We start from the raw sequence: 18,571 nt of genomic DNA, 5'->3' as shown, positions 1-18,571 counted from the left end.
TGAGTGGTACCTGAACTGAGCCGCTGGGTGTTTTGCTGATCTTGCTGCTGCTGCTGCTGCCTCCTTGCGAGTTTCTTCATCTGTTCAGGAAGGAAAGGGATGCAGAGGGTTGAAACAAGTCAATCTACGGAGGAGGCAAGAGCAAAGCTCTAGGACAGTGGTTTCCAGGAGAATATAGGGCCGAAGGGACCTCCTGGGTCACGGAGTCCTGTCCCCATATCGTCCCCCAAGGTTACGTACCTTCGCTCTTTGATTCTGGAACCAAACCTGCACGACTCGCACACTCAGCCCCGTCTCGGCTGCCAGCGTCTCTCTGACCTGGGATAAACGACACAGCAGACATCCTCAGTCTTTTACCCAGCGGCTTTGCAGGTTCATTCCAGAGGAGGAATGGCGATCGGTGACCCAGAACATCGGGGAGTCTCCAGTTCACACAGTCCTCAGGAGGCCCAGCAGGCAGCCTGCTGGCGGGGAGGTTTCCTACCACTGGAGCCATCTCAGAGAGACAGAACCATGGACTGCACCGTCCCCTCCAGACCGCTTTGGGGTGGAGGCTTCGCCTCGAGGCCTGTGAACCCTGGAGCTGGCCACCCAGATGGTGAGTTGTGAGCTGCTTCCCATACGAAGCACTTGTTTCACTATCCTCATCCTCTCTGCCTCCCCGCAGTCGCCCCTCCAGTTGTTTGCTCTCCCTCTCGGGTCTGGTGATCAGTCTAGACTGTAAGCCCTTCCTGGTAAGAACTCTCCTTAAATGACCTACGCGTACAACAACTAGCGTGATGGGACCCTGATCCCTGACTGGGCTCTCTGGGTGCTTCCATAGTAAAAATAATAAAGAATAAGGAACCACACAATGTGGCTCGCTCTCTGCCTCGCATGTACACACAAGCAATCAAATGCCTAGGGATGAGTCCCCAGTCTGCACTGGCTGGAATTTAAGGTATTTAGTTTAGCCTATGAAGCCTGGGGGAGAAATCCTGCTCCCAGCGGCTGTTTTGCCATTGATGCCAACGGGGCCAGGATTTCACCCTTAATGACAACTCCGTGCCCTGGCCCAGAACAGGGGCCCAGAGGGGAGAGAAGGATGTCTGGTGCCTGCCCTCTCCCTCACATCCCCACGTGGGGACGGGGCACAAGCGCAGTGCTTGTGTTTGGGGGAGCACAGGGACTGCTCCCTCCTAGCTCCTCCAGGGGCACAAGCTGCACCAAGGGGGCAGGGAGGAGATGGGGACTATGCACCCTTCCCTCGCCCTCACCATCCCTTGCAACTAAGGCATGGAGTAGCATACACCCCCCTGTGTGATCTGGAAGGAGCCCCTTGAGCTCCCCACCAGTGGGACAGTGCCAGCAAGATACAATCTGGTCCTATATGGGCTGGGTCCTGGTTATCTCAAAGACTATCTCATGTGATCATACAGCAGCATTGAGCAAGCACTCCTCCTGTTGAGCCTGGATGTGACTGGAGGCAGGGCCTTCTTAGGGAGGGGTTCTCAGCTACGGACAAGCTTCCCCATCAGTTCACCAGAGCCTGAGTTTGTTGACCTTCAGGTTATTCTGGAAGGCGTGGGAGGGTAGGCAGATGGGGCTGGTGGGAGGACTGTAGTACTGGGGAATCCCAGACAGGTTTCAGCTGTGAGACAGACTGAGCACTTCCTATTGCAACTGGTGGAGAACCTCACAGCTGTGGCACGTGACTGTAAGATGCTGTCTTGTCCACGGACGCAAGATCACAGCCAGGCCCAGTCCAGCTACCTGCAGTTTCTGATCAGAAAAACTGGCTGGGAACATCAGAACAGAGATGGGGTCTATAATCTGGCGCACAGCCACTCAGGACCTTAAACACAATAGAAGAACTTTAAAGAAAATCAATGTCTAGCTCGACAGGGAGTCAGCGCAACAATTTCTGCAGCGGAGTAATGTTCTCGGGCAGCTCCATGCCCGTAAGAATGGAATCCACAGCAGCCTGAATGAGCCGTTAGCCTCGATCAGCGATGAGAAGGAGCCCTGCATAACAAACAATTACTGTAATTGAGCCTTGAAAAAACACAGCCATGGAGCCGTAACTCTACATCTATCTGCCGGAGCACTGGTGGGAAAAGGCCCTTTTAATGATGGAATGGCGAGAAGTGGCCAGATCCCCAATTGGCGTGGCTCCATTGTCTTCGATGGACTTGTGCTGATCTACATCAGCCGAGTAGCTGGCCCAGGAGGACCGCCAGTTGGAGGATAATATGAATCTCAGAGTTGAGTGAGGATGGAGTCAGGGATATATTGTCCAGTGGAATCACCAGGACAGACGCACTGCTCAGCAACTGCATCGGAGTTATTAGAGTCAGTAATCAGAGGTCCTACTTTCTTTGGGTTCAACTTCATGAAGTTCTAGGACATTAAGGTCCAGCAAACACCTAATCTGAGCACAGATTGCAGGTGCTTGGGACTTTTTTAACAACAAGACTTAAAACACTGAGAAATGTACAATAGGAAGGAAACAATCTTGCGTTTTCCAGGAAATAGCCTGGATGCTCTAAGAGATCCTTTCCACCGCTAACTTTCCAGGATGATCTAAGTCAGTGGTTCTCAACCAGGAGTCTGGGGGTCCACCAAGCAGGGCCAATGTTAGATTTAGTGGGGCCCAGAGCAGAAAGCCAAAGCCCCACCATGCGGGGCTGAAGCCTGGGGCCCCAAGACCCACCACCGGGGCTGAAGCCAAAGGCTGAGCAACTTAGCTTTGCAGGGCCCCCCGTGGTGTGGGGCCCCAGGCAGTTGCCCTGCTTGCTACTTCCTTCCAGCCCTGGCTTTCATATGCAGAAAAAAATATTGTTGTGGCACAGTTGGGCCATGGAGTCTTTATAAGATGTTGGTGGGGCTTCAGACAGAGAAAGGCTGAGAACCCCTGAGCTAAGAGATCCTTTCATCAAGTCCTTGGGACAGGGGTCGTAGCCTCCACTCTGTGTGGTGCAGCACCTAGCACACAGTGTCTGGGACAGACGCTGTCTTACAGAGACTACAGTCTAAACAGACAAGCCAAAGGGGGGATTAAAATCTCCATTTTGCAGACAGGGAATTGAGGCACAGGGGACTTGCCCGAGTTCACACAGGAAGTCTGGGGCGGAGCTAGGAACCAAACCCGTTCTGCTGAGCCTCGTGCTGGTGCCATAACTACAAGATCATGCTTCCCCCAGCTAAGCATATCAGTGGTACGAAGCAAACCCGCTCCAAAGGAAGGATATTACTTGTTAATCTTCCTCGTGGAAGATACCATTCCACCTGACTCCCACTAGGACACTGAGAACCCAGGGAGATAGAAGCAGGCTCTTCCGCAAGATTTTTGGAATCTCTGGGGTACTGGTAGGTGCACTTCATGCCTGCCACAGACACCAGTCACTCCACCAGTCCACAGGGCATGGGACTGGGACTCAGCAGGTGTAAATCGGTGTCGCTCCAATGACTTCAGTGGAACTAGGAGGATTTACTCCAGCTTGGAGTCTGGCCCAGAGTCAAAGAACTACCCACCATGCTGCATGCACATAGGCGTTCATATGTATCCTTACAGCACATCGCCTTCATTTCTTCTTGCATGCACAGCTGGGAAATTTGCTCACATTTGGAGGTGCTTTGGAAAGCTGGGTTCCCTGGGTACCTCTGGCTGCGTGGGTACATGTTACACACACACACACACACACACACACACACACGCAACAGAAACAGAGCAGGCCAGATCCTCAGCCCATGTAAATCAGCACCGCCCCAGTGACTTCAATGGAGTGACACTGGCTGAGGATCTGGCTTGACATCTCCCACATGCAGACGGTTCTCTTCTCACTGTACCTTCCTGCATGGCTTGGAGGAGACCTCAAATGATGCTTTGAACGCCCTCCGCTGCTGTGTTGTCAGGATTGTCCTGGGTCTCTTGGGACGCTTGTGATCCTTGCTGTCCTCAACACCTTTCCCGGGACCGTGGCCTATTTTGCATAGACTCTCTTCATCATCACTTTTACCTGAAAGAATTAAGCAGGCCCATAAAGGTGATGGGCAGAGCATGCCAGCTTTCTGGGAGGCGCGTCTTGGTTTAGCTGAACTGTACATTTTAACACCCAGATCCTCCAAGGGATTTAGGTGCCCAACTCCCACTTGGCCTTAGGAGCCTGAGACTTTTTGACTTTCAATGACTTTTAGGCTCCTAAGTCACTTGTGAACATGGGATTTAGGCATCTAAATCACTTGGCCACTTTTGAACCCTTAGTACATATAGCTACACCTTTTAAAGACTTTTTGCTGCAAGTTCCCCAGCCACCCTGCCAAACCTCAGTCACATAGATTTATTTACACTTCCATCTGGCCACATATATTTTGTTCAAAACACCACAGACTTTGGGGATTCCACATTGTCCTGCCTCCTCATAGTTTCCTATCCAGCCTCCTAATCACAAAGTGGCAGCCATCTTCCCTGAGGGCAGCCTGGCTTTGCTGAAAGCAGAGGGGACGGCCATATTCACTAAAGGCAGCCTCGCTTTTCCATGCAAAGCTCTTGTGGAATTTCTGCCATCTTGACTGGGGGAGATTTGGCTTCAGCACTGTTGAAAGCAAGGGGAAGGGGTGGCCAGTTTGAACAAGGGGAAATTCACAAGTTTGAATCCAGGATCATGTGAAACAAACTCCACCAAATATTGTGAGATTCATAATAAAATCACACTGGTTGGTCACACCATAACAGGGCTGAGAATGGAAGTCTAGATGCAGCCTTAGCTATGGAGGCCCAACCCACACTTCCAGGTTCTTGTGTTAAGCATTTTACAAAGGTATCATTATTCCCATTTTACAGATGGTGAGACTAAGGCTCAGAGAGATGAAGTGACTTAACCAAGGTCACACACCAGATCAGGGGTAAAGCTGGGCCTAGAAGCCAGGACTATCCACTGTGTTGTGTCTTTATTGTACAATGACCTCCTCAAATCACCCTTCTGTTGTTGTCTTGTGGGTCTCATCATCACACGTTGTGCCAGGACAGTTTATACTGATACAAAAGAAGGGCGGGGCCATTCTTGACTGATCAGAAGATATTGCTGTGCATTCACTTACGGATCATAGATCAGGCCAGATTTAAATGTGTACAAATGCAGTTTATATAAGAGGACATTATGATTTTGGGTCAGGAATACATCCAAGGCAAAACACGAAACCATAGAAGCCTCTCCCTAGAATTCATGTTGGAGAACTTTTCTCTTAAGGACTAAAAATGCTGTAGCAGTCAAATATTACAGAGAGATAAAGAGGGGACAGGTTCTGACCCCCAAATCCAAAGTCTAGATGTTCTTCATAATTTAACCTGACAATGTGAAAGCGAGATGAAAGGACTAGCGCTCGATGTTTGCAGAACCGTAGGCAATAGGAGCATACATCTCTTCTCTGACATAAAACCACCCAAACTCAGGCACTTGGGGAAAAACAAGAATTAATGCCATGTGAAGTTTAAACTTGTTTCATATGTTTGTTAAAGATTGGAAGGAATTTGGGGAGGGTTTTCTCTGCCCCTTTTTTCCTCTATTCATTCCACCAATTTATGATGTAAGCAGTCTCCGCTGAAGGTTATATCCTGTGAGAGCTAGACACCTGTGGAGCCCTGCTTGAGACAGTAGTGTCAGCACTAGAAAAAGGAACGACGATGTATAAATCCGTTTCAAGGAAAGCTGAACTTTCTACACAAGGACAGGAGGTGGAGCCTGAAGCCAAGCAAGTTGGACATTTCTCCCTGGAGGTCTAAAATACTTAACAACTTATAAACTCACTGCTTAGTGCCTCAGGTGGCAGATTAAAAGCTGAATTGTCCAAATGGAGGAGCAGGAAGGGAAGTAATTTTGGCAGCATGAGCAATACAGACGGATCAGAGTTCAGCCGATGAATTCACTGTATTTTCAAAGGCTGTAACTTATCTCTCAACCCCCGGACTCTGAAATGACGGACTGTGACACTCAAAATGAGAGACAATGAGAGACAACCCACTTTAAAATAAGGGACAATTTTTTTTATTGGACACACTGGGTTTGTTTTTAAATCAAAGTACAAGCATACAAATAGCCTGGAACTTATGATGGTGAAACTAAACAATGATTCTGTGCACTAAAAGCATATTTAAGATGCTAAGGTGAAAATAATGCGAGCGCTTGAGAGTCACGGGCTTTGGAAGAGCAATGCATTAAAGCAAATTAGTGATTTTTTTTATACTAATGAAATACAATAACACAGAAAGAAAGTTAGGATGAACCCATACGGTTAAGATCAAGCTCCAAACTGTGGAGTGAGGTGACAGAGGCGGGTATTATGGCAACTCCAGTTTTCCTGATCCAAGTTTGCAGCTCATAGGAAAGGGGAGCAGGTGGATCAGTGCAGTGGCCCCTCAGTTCCCCAGGGATGCTGACAGTCCTGGCTGCAGGGAAGAGCATGGGCAGGGGATCCCCCTCCCTGGCAGAACGGATCTGCCGGTGAACCACATCCTTGCAGCTGCAGATGGTCTTCCCGAAGCTGGACTAGAAATGTGCATCCACTCACTTGAGCCTGAGGTCCGAGCCACTGGAGAAACCCAGCCAGCCCAGCTCCACATCCAACTACTCAAGGAAGCAGGTGACTGAGGAGCAGTCCAGCAAGGGGCTAAACAATTGCTCAGCTGCCCCTTCCTTGGCCCTGGAAGCCAACACGGGTGCCTGAAGGATGCCCTTGATCTCAGGCTCCGAGAGGAATTTGGGGACCTTCTCCCAGTGTAGGGAAGCCCGCAAGGTGTCCCTTGCTCCACTTGCTTGCAGCATGGCAGTGACTGGTTGCACATGTGAGATGTGACAACATCACGCACCAAGACATGCGGCTCCAAAAAAGGAATGTGGCTGAGCAGCTGAATCGGGACTTCGTAATGGCAATGCACAGGACTGAAGGACAACTTTAAAAACTGGGGCCATGTGTACGATGCCCTACACAATGCAGGACAGTTGAGAGGTATGGGTTGGAATAGCCGTTCCACGCAACTAACAGCTCATAGGATTTGCTCCAACAGTCTGGATCACTGGTCTGTCTAATTTGGAACCCGTTCTATACCACAGGAGACCATTGTTCCATTTTATACAGCATCCAACCTCCTAGTATGCCAGACCAGTTCACTGATCCATCCACTCCGGGCTCTTATCTCCTGCCACCCAACAAAATGGTACAAATGGCCTAAGACTGCCTAAGACCTTCTTTCCCATGCAGGTCATATTAGTCACTATTTACCTCTTGGGTTAATAAATGTCAATTTCACATCAACAGACATCAATATCCATTACTCAGTAGAGCTGGCTGAAATCTTTCAACCAAAACTTTTGGTTTTTTGGTAAAAAAAAATTCAGATTCAACCACATCAAAAAGTTTCACCAAACTGGGCTCATTTTGCTGAATTGCTTGGGTCGAAAATACTAAAAAAAAAAAATCTGAAAAAATCTGAAAAAATCAAAACATTTCATTTTGACTTTTTCTAAATGAAATGTTTTGCTTTTGGGTTCAAAATGACTTCATTTCAAAAATTCCTTTTGTTTTATTAAAAACAATCAAAAATGATTCCATTTTCTTGAGACTTATCATTTTGTTCTAACTGAAATGAAGATTTTTTGTTTCATTTTTATGAAACTTTTATGAAACAAACTTTATGGTTTGCCAAAAATTTCTAACAATTTCATTTCCAGTTCAACCCCAAACCCTTTTTTTCAGCATTGCCAGTGAACAGAAGAGCCCATTATCTGCCCCCCTCTATTATTCAATTCCATAACTAAATTTTCTAAGCCAGTACAGAATTCTGGGGTACAGCTTAAAAGAAAGACACTGTACAAAATACAGGCCTGCGTGCTTCCTACAAGGTGCCGACTTTGTCTACTCCACTATCAAATCCACATTTTAAAATCAGCCAGTCTGAAAGATTCATATCCAAAAGTTTTAAAAGAGCTGTCTGCAGAGCTTTCTGGACTGTTCATGTCAATTTCCAGTAAGTCTTGGAACACTGGGGAAGTTCCTGAAGACTGGAAGAAAGTTGAGAATGTTTAACTTAGCCTGGTCTCTGCACTTATCTCACTGCCCCACAGGCTGTGTGCAGAGAGTGAAGCATCCCTTTCACAATAGACTGAGATTCAGTTTGGAAAAGAAACATTTTATGTCCTTGAAATTCCACAAGGATTTTTTCTGTGCTCCTGTATTAAGCTATTGGAGACAATAACCCACTGGGTCTTGTCCTGGTCCAAGCCCCTGAACATCAACCAGCTGCAGCACCTTCACAGCTCACCCATACTGCAGCAGAAACCTGGGCCAACGTGCCTCCACGGACCGTTCCAAGAGTAAGCGTTTCCGTGATGAACTCACAGTTGAAGTTCCAGACCGGGCCAACAAGCAGGTCCAGTTCCAAAGACTTGCGGCTAGGGAAAAGACGTCGCGAGGGGCAAGCGGAAAGGCTCCGGCTGGCTGCACAGAGTGAGGACAGGGTTTCAGAGTGGGAGCAGGCACTTGCTTCCCAGTTCCTGGAAAAGGAACAGCGGCTAAGGGAGGCGGACATTGCTCAGCAGAGAGAACCATTTGTGTGTCTCAGATCTATCCTGTCTGCCAGAGCATTGGCTCCTGCTGCCTCTCCCACACCACAGCCCGAGTCCCCTGCGATGTATCCTCAGTCCATAAACAGCTCGGAAAACTCCCTGTTTGGGTGACCCACGCAATTAGTCCCATGAGCAGCCAGGCAGGGCAACTTAGCCCCAGGTAGGCCTTAGTCTTGACCCCTCTTTTCCTGGGGATACCTCCACCCCCTTTCCCCGGTGCTAAGTGTGCAAAAAGAGGGACGGAAGAGAAAGGAGACTGGGGGGGCCAGGGGACATGGCATGATGGGGGTTTCTGTCTTGTACATGATTTCACAGTTTGCACTTCATGCTCATTTGTTGTTGTTCTTTTGGAAAAATCCTGTTGTAACTGGTGTTATGGTGTTGCCTGTCTGGCAATGGGTGAATGTTGTACGGTTTTAATACATGTTTATAACTAAAGCTTTTTATGTCATCAAGAAAGTTTATTGCTGTCCCTGCATCTCATGATACAATCCGATTTGAAATAAAGGTGAACATGTGATGAGGGACAATTAGGAATTAGTAAGCAGACCCTAAGCCTCTATATGGTTCCGAACAGCAAGCCACACTTCAATCACTCCCTTATACGAATCCATATTGTGAATCATGCCCCCGCCCATTCCATAAGTCATCTTGTCATTGGCAAGTACATTGCATGGCAACCAGTCCCCCCCCAGCACTGAGCCCCCCCCAAATCAATTAATCCCCCCCCTCCCCCAAGCACATTGAGAAAGGTGCTCATCTCCCTCTTCCATTGGGCTGTACACGCAGAAGGGAGCGCAAAGCTGCCTTGACTTCGGTTGCCTGGGCACAGCCAGCTCCAGCTGTGGTAGCTGCACTTTCTGGCTGTGTGTATCGGCTCAGTGGCCCCTCGCCCGCACAGGTCCTTTCCGGGGGAAATAGCTCACCTCTGGCTTCACAAAGATTGGGAGGAGCACAGCAAGCCACAGTGAGGGGGACAGCATTGATGACACTGGCCTCCAAATGGGTCTGTAGCCACCGCCAGTGGGTTTTGAATCTGCCCAAAGCACATTCAACCACCATTCTACACCTGCCAAGAGCATAATTAAACCCTCTTTTGCCAGGGCCTTTGCAATCAGGGTATGGTTTCATAAGCCAAGGCAAAAGGGGGAATGTAAAGTCCCCTGGAACAACAGTGAGGACAGTAGCTCCATTGATGACAATGTCATGTGGTGGGAATAGTGTCCCAGCCTGTCCATGAATGTAGGCTCCCAATCAGCGAAGAACCCTTGTCTCATGAACTTTCCCAGTGCAGCCTATGTTGGCATTACTAAATCTCCCTCTGTGGTCCACGAGGGCTGGCATAACAGTGGGGTAGTACCCTTGTAGAGGGCAAATTATGGGCATGAGTCCCACCAATGGCTCCAGTGCAGATAGGAAACTCCATTCTCTGAAAGCCAGCAATTACCTCAGGAATATCTCTAATGCCCACCTCCTTGGGGTAACCCACACGCCTGATTGCCTCAGAAACATCCGCCACTGATTTACCCACGAATCGACTTTCCAGCACCAAACTGGGTTGGCAACAGACCTGTAGCAGTCTAGTGTAACCAGCTTCCAGATGTTTATAGCAACCCGCTTCTGACCTGGGAAGGGTGCCCTTATACGTTTGTCTTTACGCCGGACGGTTGGGGCAAACTGCTCACAAAGCTCCAGAAATGTCGCTTTCTTCATGCAAAAGTTCTGGCCCGCTGTTGGTCATTGCAGGTCCTCATGAAGATGGGATCCCACCAGCCTCCATAGGAGGCATCAGTGGCTATATTGAGTGTCATGAGCAACATTAGTGAGTGTGAATCTGCCATGCCTGGATACGCCTCCTCCTTCTCCATGTTAAGCTCTGTCAGATGCCTTTGGTGGGTCAGAAAACACTGCCAAAATGCCCACCAATGCATCATGGAAGCTCTGCCCGTTTCCTGACACAGGAGTGAAAGTGCAAGCAAGAGAAGTTGAAAAGCAGCTTTCCCCATTTTGCTCGGCTGGCAGCGTAGGCGGGCTGTTCAAACTTCCTGTAACGTGCTGGGTGCACAATAAAGTTTTCCCACTGTGCACCACGGTCAAAGGCCTAGAGCGGCCACATTTAGAGAGAGCAGTAGGGAGTCTGCGGTATGGTTGGTTTGACTCGGGTCTGCGTGCTGCACTGTGGATACCAGGTTTGAAAATTCTTAACCTAGGGTTAACAATCAGTGTAGATGCTCTAACCTGGGTCAGCTGACTTGAGTCCCACTAACTCTGGGCTTACAGTGCAGTGGAGACATACGCTCGAGGAATTCAATTTATTTAACTTAACAAAGTGAAGGCTAAGGGGTGACTCCACTGTCTATAAGTATCTACATGGGGAACAAATATTTAGTAATGGGCTTGTCAATCTAGCAGAGAAAGGTCTAACATGATCAAATAGCTGGAAACTGAAATGGGACAAATTCAGACTGGAAATATGATGTAAATGGTTTTAACAGTGAGAGTGATTAACCACTGGAACAACTTACCAAAGATTGTGGTGGATTCTCCATCACTGATAATTTTTAAGTCGAGATTGGATGTTTTTCTAACAGATCGGTTCCAGAAATTATTTCGGGTTGAGTTCTCTGGCCTGTGCTAAACAGGGGGTCAGACTAGATAATCACAGCAGTCCCTTCTGCCTTGGAATCGGTGAATCTTTGGACTTGCAATACTTAGTGGGAATTGAGAGCACCTGGTATCCTGTAGTGCGCACTCATCATATAGCAGGATCAGGCCCCAAAGTCATTTTAGGATTATTTATTTTATGGTAGCACCAAGAGGCCACAACAAAGACCTGGGCTCCTTTGTGCTGGGTGTTGTACAGACACATAGTGAGAGGCAAGGCAGTAAAGGTTGGGCAAGAAAAGAGAGAGGGGCTGTGACTCGCCCAGGGCCACGCAGTAGGTCAGCGGCAGAGCGAGGTACAGAACAGTTGTCTCCCGTGACCCACTCACTGACACCTCCTGGATTTTATTATTGCTCGTTTACTTGGGAACAAATCCACGGAGCTCTCCCACCAGTTTAAGTGGTGTCTGCATGGCAAGTTAGCAGAGGCTGCAGCAGAAAGGTAACCACCAGTGTTCCTGTTCTGCTTCTGTATGGTTGAACCAGAAGCTACAGAGGTAGGGATCTGAAATGCTTTTGAAAATCACTAAGCACTAGGAAATTGTTTCAAACCCATTTTTATCCCAAGGCTGAAGTTATCTTGATTAAAATAATGGTAATCCATGAAGTGTGCATGGTTTTTTTAAAATTTAAACCGTTAATTAGTGATTTTTTATGCCCCCCTACTGTAATTTTCTATAACAAAACATTCCTTTTCATTTTTTAATTCCTCAGTTATTAGCCCAAACTGCTTTAATTTCTTCACCCCTCAATGCCTCCCCACAATTGTTCTCTCTAGCTTGTGTCCCATGCTGCTTAACTCAGTGTGGCATTTTGGGACCCAGCTTGCACAGAAGATGCTATGCAATGAACACTTTATTGAGTTGCATAATTAAGAAACCTTATTTATGACTCAAATACTGTATTGGTAACCTCAGTTATTAATCCTCAGAGGAGCATCATGAAAGCACTTGTAAAATGACCATTTTACTGTGTATGAACTCTCCTCTAATGTGCTGTAAATCAATCATAACCTTTCCAGCAGAGCTCCTCTAGGATCCTTTGGGGAAGTGTTTATGGTAATTACACCTATAATGAAGCTAAGCAGCTTGTTTTAACAACATGATACACACAGTGTGGGCAGGCTTGGAAGGGGCTTCATTGAAGGGATAAGCAAAATGGCAGTATATAAGGCCAACCTTAGAGGATCTGGAAAGGGCCTGGGAAGAGTCTCCCAGCCTCTATGTTCCCATGTGGTCACAAGGTCGGCAGTGATCTCACCAATCAGGGGGACCCTGCTCATGGGGAGCTGAGACTGACTCTGGTCAGTGCAATGCAAGCTGCAAAGCAGTTCTAGGAGGTCTGCACTGAAGTCGGAAAAGGTAGATGTGGTCTTTGACAGACATGGGTGTGGCCTGGGGAAACTCCAGCTGCGCTCCACACCTTGCAGGCTGTAATTTAAAGCAGGTAGTTGGCTGTGATCTCTCTGGCCCATTTCCACAGTAAGAATCAGGGGGGTTAAGCAGGGCTCAGAAATAGGATGGGCCACACTGAAATGCCCTGATTTGCAGACATATTTTTAAAAAAGAAAAGGAGAACTTGTGGCACCTTAGAGACTAACAAATTTATTTGAGCATAAGCTTTCGTGAGCTATAGCTCACTTCATCGGATGCATTCCGATGAAGTGAGCTGTAGCTCACGAAAGCTTATGCTCAAATACATTTGTTCGTCTCTAAGGTGCCACAAGTTCTCCTTTTCTTTTTGCGAATACAGACTAACACAGCTGCTACTCTGAAAACAGACATATTTTTGTTTCTCTCTCAATTAATTATGAGAAACAGTCAAACCTTACTTTACCTTGCATGGTCTCTTGAAATGTGTGTTAACTACTTATGCTAAACAATCTGTTCCACCTGGTATTTGTAGTATTCCAAGACCCGAAGAAGCTTGTCTCTTTCACCAACAGAAGTTGGTCCAATAAAAGATATTACCTCCCCCACCTTGTCTCTCTAATGTCCTGGGACCAACACAGCTACAACAACCCTGCATATGCCTTACTAAGGCAGTCTAGGAAACTGGGAATTACTTCAGGTAGCAGCAGTCCACAGAAGATACATTCACGCGGGACCAGGGAATTTCTCTATCAGTGGACAATAATTTGAATCACAAATTCTAGAAAGTCAGTGAGGATCTCACACCCATTCATGACCTCTCTGTCAATTGCGCTAGAAAAACATAACTTCAACATCAGCCAGACTTACAAAAAGTATATTCGCAAAATAGGCAAAAATTGTTCCTAGCAAAGGGAGGAAGGATGGCTCTGTGTTTAGAGCATTAGACTGCAATTCAGCAGATCTGAGTTGACATCCCAGCCCTGCCACAGACACCATATGTCACCCTGGGTAAGTCACTTGATCCCTCAGTTCCTCATCTGCAAAGTGGAGCTAATGGTTCATTTTCCCACTTTACTTCTGTTGTGACTATTTAGACTACCAGCTCTTTGTGGTTAGGGACTAGCTCTTGCTATGTGTCTGTACAGTGTGGGCCCTGACCTCCATTGGGATCAGTAGGTCCTACTGGAATAGCAATAAATAAATAATAATACAACGTTTGTGTGTTGAGCTCTTCCTCTCCTGATGTCTGCAGCAGCTGCTGGATAGCCAGGGATGGATCCTGGGAAACTGAAATGAGGAGATGCTCTGTTCTACTGCTGGGTGTTGGGCTGAAAGCACATTTCACGCTGAGGCTGGGGTTGCGAAGGGCTACCTCAGTACAACTGATAATGATCATTAAGACTTCAGTGAGATACAGCATAGATTTTAAGATCAGAAGGGTTCACTGTGATCATGTAGCCTGACTTCCTGCATCATCACACGGGCCATAGGACTAGTCTGAATTCATTCCTGCTTCAAATCCAATAGCTGTGGCTGAACAAGAGCAGATCTTTTAGGACAAAAACAGCCGATCCTGATTTTAAAATGTGCAGTAATGACGAATCCACCACGACTTTTGGTAAGTTGTTCCAAGGGTTAACGACCCTCACTGTCAAAAATGTCACCATATTTCCAGTTGCAATTTGTCTGGCTTCAATTTCTAGCCATTGTAGTTTATCATATCTTACTCTGCTAGACAGAAGAGCCCTTTATTATCAAATCCCAGTTCGTCGTGTAAATACTGATAGACTGTGATCAAATCACACCTTAACCTTCACTTTGTCACGATAAATAGATTGAGCCTAAGGCAGGTTTTCTAATCCTTCCATCATTCTTGTGGCTCTTCTCTGAGCCCTCTCCAATTTATCAGCATTCTTCTTGAATTGTGGGCACCGTATCCATCAGTAACTGAACCAGTGCCAACTAACTAACTAATCCCTCGCTCTTACACAGCACTTTTCATCAGTAGGTCTCACAGTGCTTTACGAAGGCGGTCAGTGTCACACAGAGTTAAAAAACCTCCTGGCGCCTTCTCGATATCACCTTGTATAGTCATCCAAGGATCGCATTAGTCAGCAGGAGAGGAGTGGCACAGTACTGCTCGAGAGATTTTGCTGCTGGCATCATCATCATCATCGCTGTTATTATTATAGCTGTGCCTAGAGGCCTGAGTCCAGGATCAGGGCTCTACACATGACAAAAAGACGGTGCCGATGTGCAAGAGCCAGAGGGGGATAGGACAGGCAGATGGGAGGAGCACAAGGTAACTAGTCTATGATTGGTGTGGTAAGCAGCCGTCACAGTGCAGCTGCCTAATCACTGTACTTAACTGGTTCCCTATGGCACCCCTGACGTTCTGCATGCTTCCAGCCCTGCTCTTCCTTGAGCACATGCACCTGGTGTGGCTAATAGGCGCCGCCGACATGGAACAACATGCTTTATTAGCCGCATGCAGCTGCTTTCCTTTCCCACCCCACAGGCAGCTTAGGTTCAGGGGGCAGACCGGTCACACTAATTCCCACCAATCTCTGGCGGCTGCTGCAGGGGTTTTCTCTTCCTCCCTCTCCAAGAAAGAAACCCACTCTCCTTGCAGGCTACTGGGAAACCAAGGAAGGGGGTTTGCTCACTGGGTTTCACATGCAACATGTAACTGCAGGGCTAGCCACTTTTTGGTTCCTTGCCACGTTGTGTATGTGTAATGCTGCATTAACACCAGTGTCCTGCTTACATTCCAGTGTGGGTCATTACATTCTGCTGCCTGCAGTTCCAACTGCACATGGCATTCTTATGCCCATCCTAAACCACTGTGCAGCAATACGGTGCAGTTAGATACCTGTGATGCGTGTTCCTCACCAGAGGTGGCCGCATTTCAGTAGCTGGTAAAGCGATGCCTATATAAACAGCTATATTCCACTAAGCGTTATGTCAGCTTCTGCAGAAGAAACTGCTGCTGGATCTGAACTTTCCCAAAACTAAAGGGGTCAGGCTCATTTCTATTCAGAAACTACGCATGTTTGCCTAACACTATGTGTAATTTATCAATAATTATATAGGGCCTAAAAGAAACCCTCAGGTCTGAACTTGGTGGCTTCAGTCCATTGCTAGAGACTTAAAGACTAAGGAACCTGAAATTTTTCTGCTCGGGACAAGTGACCCTGTTGTCTTCATTTATATCCCACCGCAGAGGTGATGGCAATAAAACTCTCTCGATCTCACTAAAGGAAGGCTGAGTGCTTGCGAGCATCTTATGATGATGCCTGTAGGTGTTCTACTGCCCTGATGCTATTTCCCAGCTAGCGTCTGGCTACTATTTCTAACCACATGACTTTAGGAGCGCAGCAGGACATTTTGCTGTTAGTGTCTGACAAGTGCAGCTCAGTGGACAATACTGGAGCCGCTACAGCTTTCAAGACATGACAAAACCACCCGCTGCAAACAAACGGGTCTCTGCGCTCCACTCTGCCAGTGATGAAAAGGGGGGGCCAAACTCCCCAAACACCTGCTCCAAGAATCCATCGGGGGGGCAGGGGAAGTTGAGTCGGATTTAGTGTGGTAATGCTTTTAATTAACTCTGCCTTTAAAGCCTTCCGTGAACGAGGTAGGAATTAATTAATCTTTAAGGCTCCTCCTGACGTCACATGGGAAAGGGCTGGGGGCCATTTATATTGTCTGTGTTGACCTCTGGGTGACCCCACAGCTCAGTGGGGAAGGGAGCCGGGCCGGGTGAGGTGGGGGGGGCAATCCAGGGCTACTCGATTTCGTGCGCGGAGATGAAAAAATTCTTTGGTTGGAGGGAATTAGGGAGAGGAGAAATGTTAGTACACTTTTAATTGGAAACCAGGGTCTTCTTTCAGAAGGGCTTGTTTACTTAGGCTTGGCCGCTGGAGCTCAGGGGAGGCAGTAATTGAAGTGAGGGTTTGGGAGATTAAAGAGAACATATGGCTTCCACAGCCTTGCTTTTCATCTGCATTTTCTCACAAAATGGCCTTCGGTTTGTGTCCCTCCCTCCCAGCCTCTTACATTTCTGGAGGGCCTTTGGGAAGGCAGCCACCGGCTGGACATGCAGCTCTTAATTTCACAGCTCCTTCCAGCACAGTGAAAGTCAGGGACCAAGCTCCATCTGAGATCTCGATGGGGTTCACCTGGCACTGGGGGAAAGCTGGCTGTGGTGACAGGTTCAAGTTCTCAAGGTCCCACTCCACCCAAGTGAGTTCGTGGGATGGGGAATCATGCGAAGGAGAGTACAACCTCGCGGGGGCGGGGCACTCTCTGGTTTCATGCCTGTAGCTCCTATGGCCTTGACTGGGATTTATGGCTGCTCAGCCCGTCTGGAAATCAGGCCAGCAGCCTGAGAAGAGTTAGGGGACTGAGAAGCCATGGGAAGAGGTTAAAGGAGCATGGAGATGGTTGGCCAAATCGCACAGGTGACTCCTTCATGAAAGGCCGCGCTTGTACTGTCGTTCTGCCTGCGGAAGCACAGCCTTGGCCTCTTCACACATGACATGACATTACCCCACCTTCCTGGAGCACCACTCTGCTTTGGTCTCCTTACCACAGGGCATGGCAGCAGTCCACTGGCTTGTGCAGCTGCTCAGCCAGGGTGAGTGCAAAGTCATCCCTCTCCAGAAGAGGGCAGCATATCACCCCTTTCCTTTTCACTCCTCCTCGAAAAAGGCACATTGAGATGTTGGGTTGCCAGATGGCATCACAAATCAAAGTCACCATGTCACATGCACACCACCACATTCAGTGAGATCCCACTACTGAACCCACCAGATGGGAGGAGCAAAGAGAGATGAACATCCTGGACTGAGCTGCAAAGCAGTCACGTCACAAGCAGCAATGGTGGATCGCCACTAAAGGTTTGGGGATTGAGTCTGGTTTGGGGATAGGTCCAAAAATGTGGAGTCTGTTCCAAAGTTCCTCCCAACCCTCCAGATCTCCTGGGTCTCCAAAATCTGGCTGGAGTTTTCATAGGAACTGACATCTTTTTCCTGAGGTTTCTGCCACTCCTTTTGTTTCGGCTAGAAGTACTGTAAGCAAAGCTGAGGTTGTTGGGAATACTAGGGACAAACTTAGACAAACCACACACACAAAAAAACAACCCCTCACAAATCAGATATGGTTCACTTTTGGGGTGAGGTTTTCTTTTGGTTCTTATTTTATCTGAATTGGCTTGCTTGTTCCTCGATAGATATAGATATTTATCTCCAGTAAGTTAAGAGTGGAGGAGAGAGGGATTTTTTGCCAGTTGACTTTCCAAGGTCTGATTCAGCACTCTCACAGCACCATGTTCCTAATTCATACATTCCAATATTGGGTAATCATCTACTTGACTTTCTAGCAACAACACTTGCAACTGCACCTTCGGTTTTTGGCGTTCATCATTCCTGAAGCTAATTGACTCAATATCACATGGCATGGAAGCCCTCCAATAGGGGCCATCCAAAGCTGTAGAACATCAGCTTCTCTCTCCAGGAGATCCACTGGCTACAAGGGATCTCACTCATTCTCTGGATACTCACTCACCATAACCGCTGCATCCAAAACATACAACCCCCCAACAGCGAAATCAGCAAGGCACCCAACACTCACTACAACAGCTGCAATGATTTTCCATCTCCATTACAAGTGCAGAGAAAGGTCCCAGTCCAGCTTCATCAAACCTGTACTGGGAAGGGACATTCCCAGTGAGAGGATAATGACAACTATTTGTTTTCCAAATGACTTAGGGGAGGCAGTGTGACCTAGTGAACAGAGCACTAAACTAGGATTTAGGAGAGTTGGGTTTTATTCCCAGCTCTGTGACTGGCCTGCTGAGTAACCTCGGACCAGTCACATCGCCGCTCTGTGCCTCGGTTTCCCCACTTGTGATATGATACTGATCCCTTTTGC

At 47.7% G+C, this 18,571-nt stretch overlaps 1 protein-coding gene across 2 annotated transcripts in view; it reads right to left on the bottom strand.

Annotated features, from left to right (window-relative positions):
• Nucleotides 1-18,571, bottom strand: part of LMX1A (LIM homeobox transcription factor 1 alpha) — a 141,222-nt gene that overhangs the window by 2,234 nt on the left and 120,417 nt on the right. For both annotated transcript variants that reach the window (XM_077824729.1, XM_077824728.1), the window contains exons 4-6: nucleotides 3,829-3,998; nucleotides 241-318; nucleotides 11-80 (exon numbers count right to left, since the gene is read on the bottom strand). In XM_077824729.1, the coding sequence (XP_077680855.1) occupies nucleotides 11-80; nucleotides 241-318; nucleotides 3,829-3,998 (318 nt within the window). The remainder of the gene's footprint in view (nucleotides 1-10; nucleotides 81-240; nucleotides 319-3,828; nucleotides 3,999-18,571) is intronic.

This window comes from Eretmochelys imbricata, chromosome 8 (assembly GCF_965152235.1).
Source record: "Eretmochelys imbricata isolate rEreImb1 chromosome 8, rEreImb1.hap1, whole genome shotgun sequence".
Classification (NCBI taxonomy): Eukaryota; Metazoa; Chordata; order Testudines; family Cheloniidae; genus Eretmochelys; species Eretmochelys imbricata.
The sequence above is the reverse complement of the archived record's forward strand: the minus strand, read 5'-3'. Positions and strand labels throughout refer to the sequence as shown.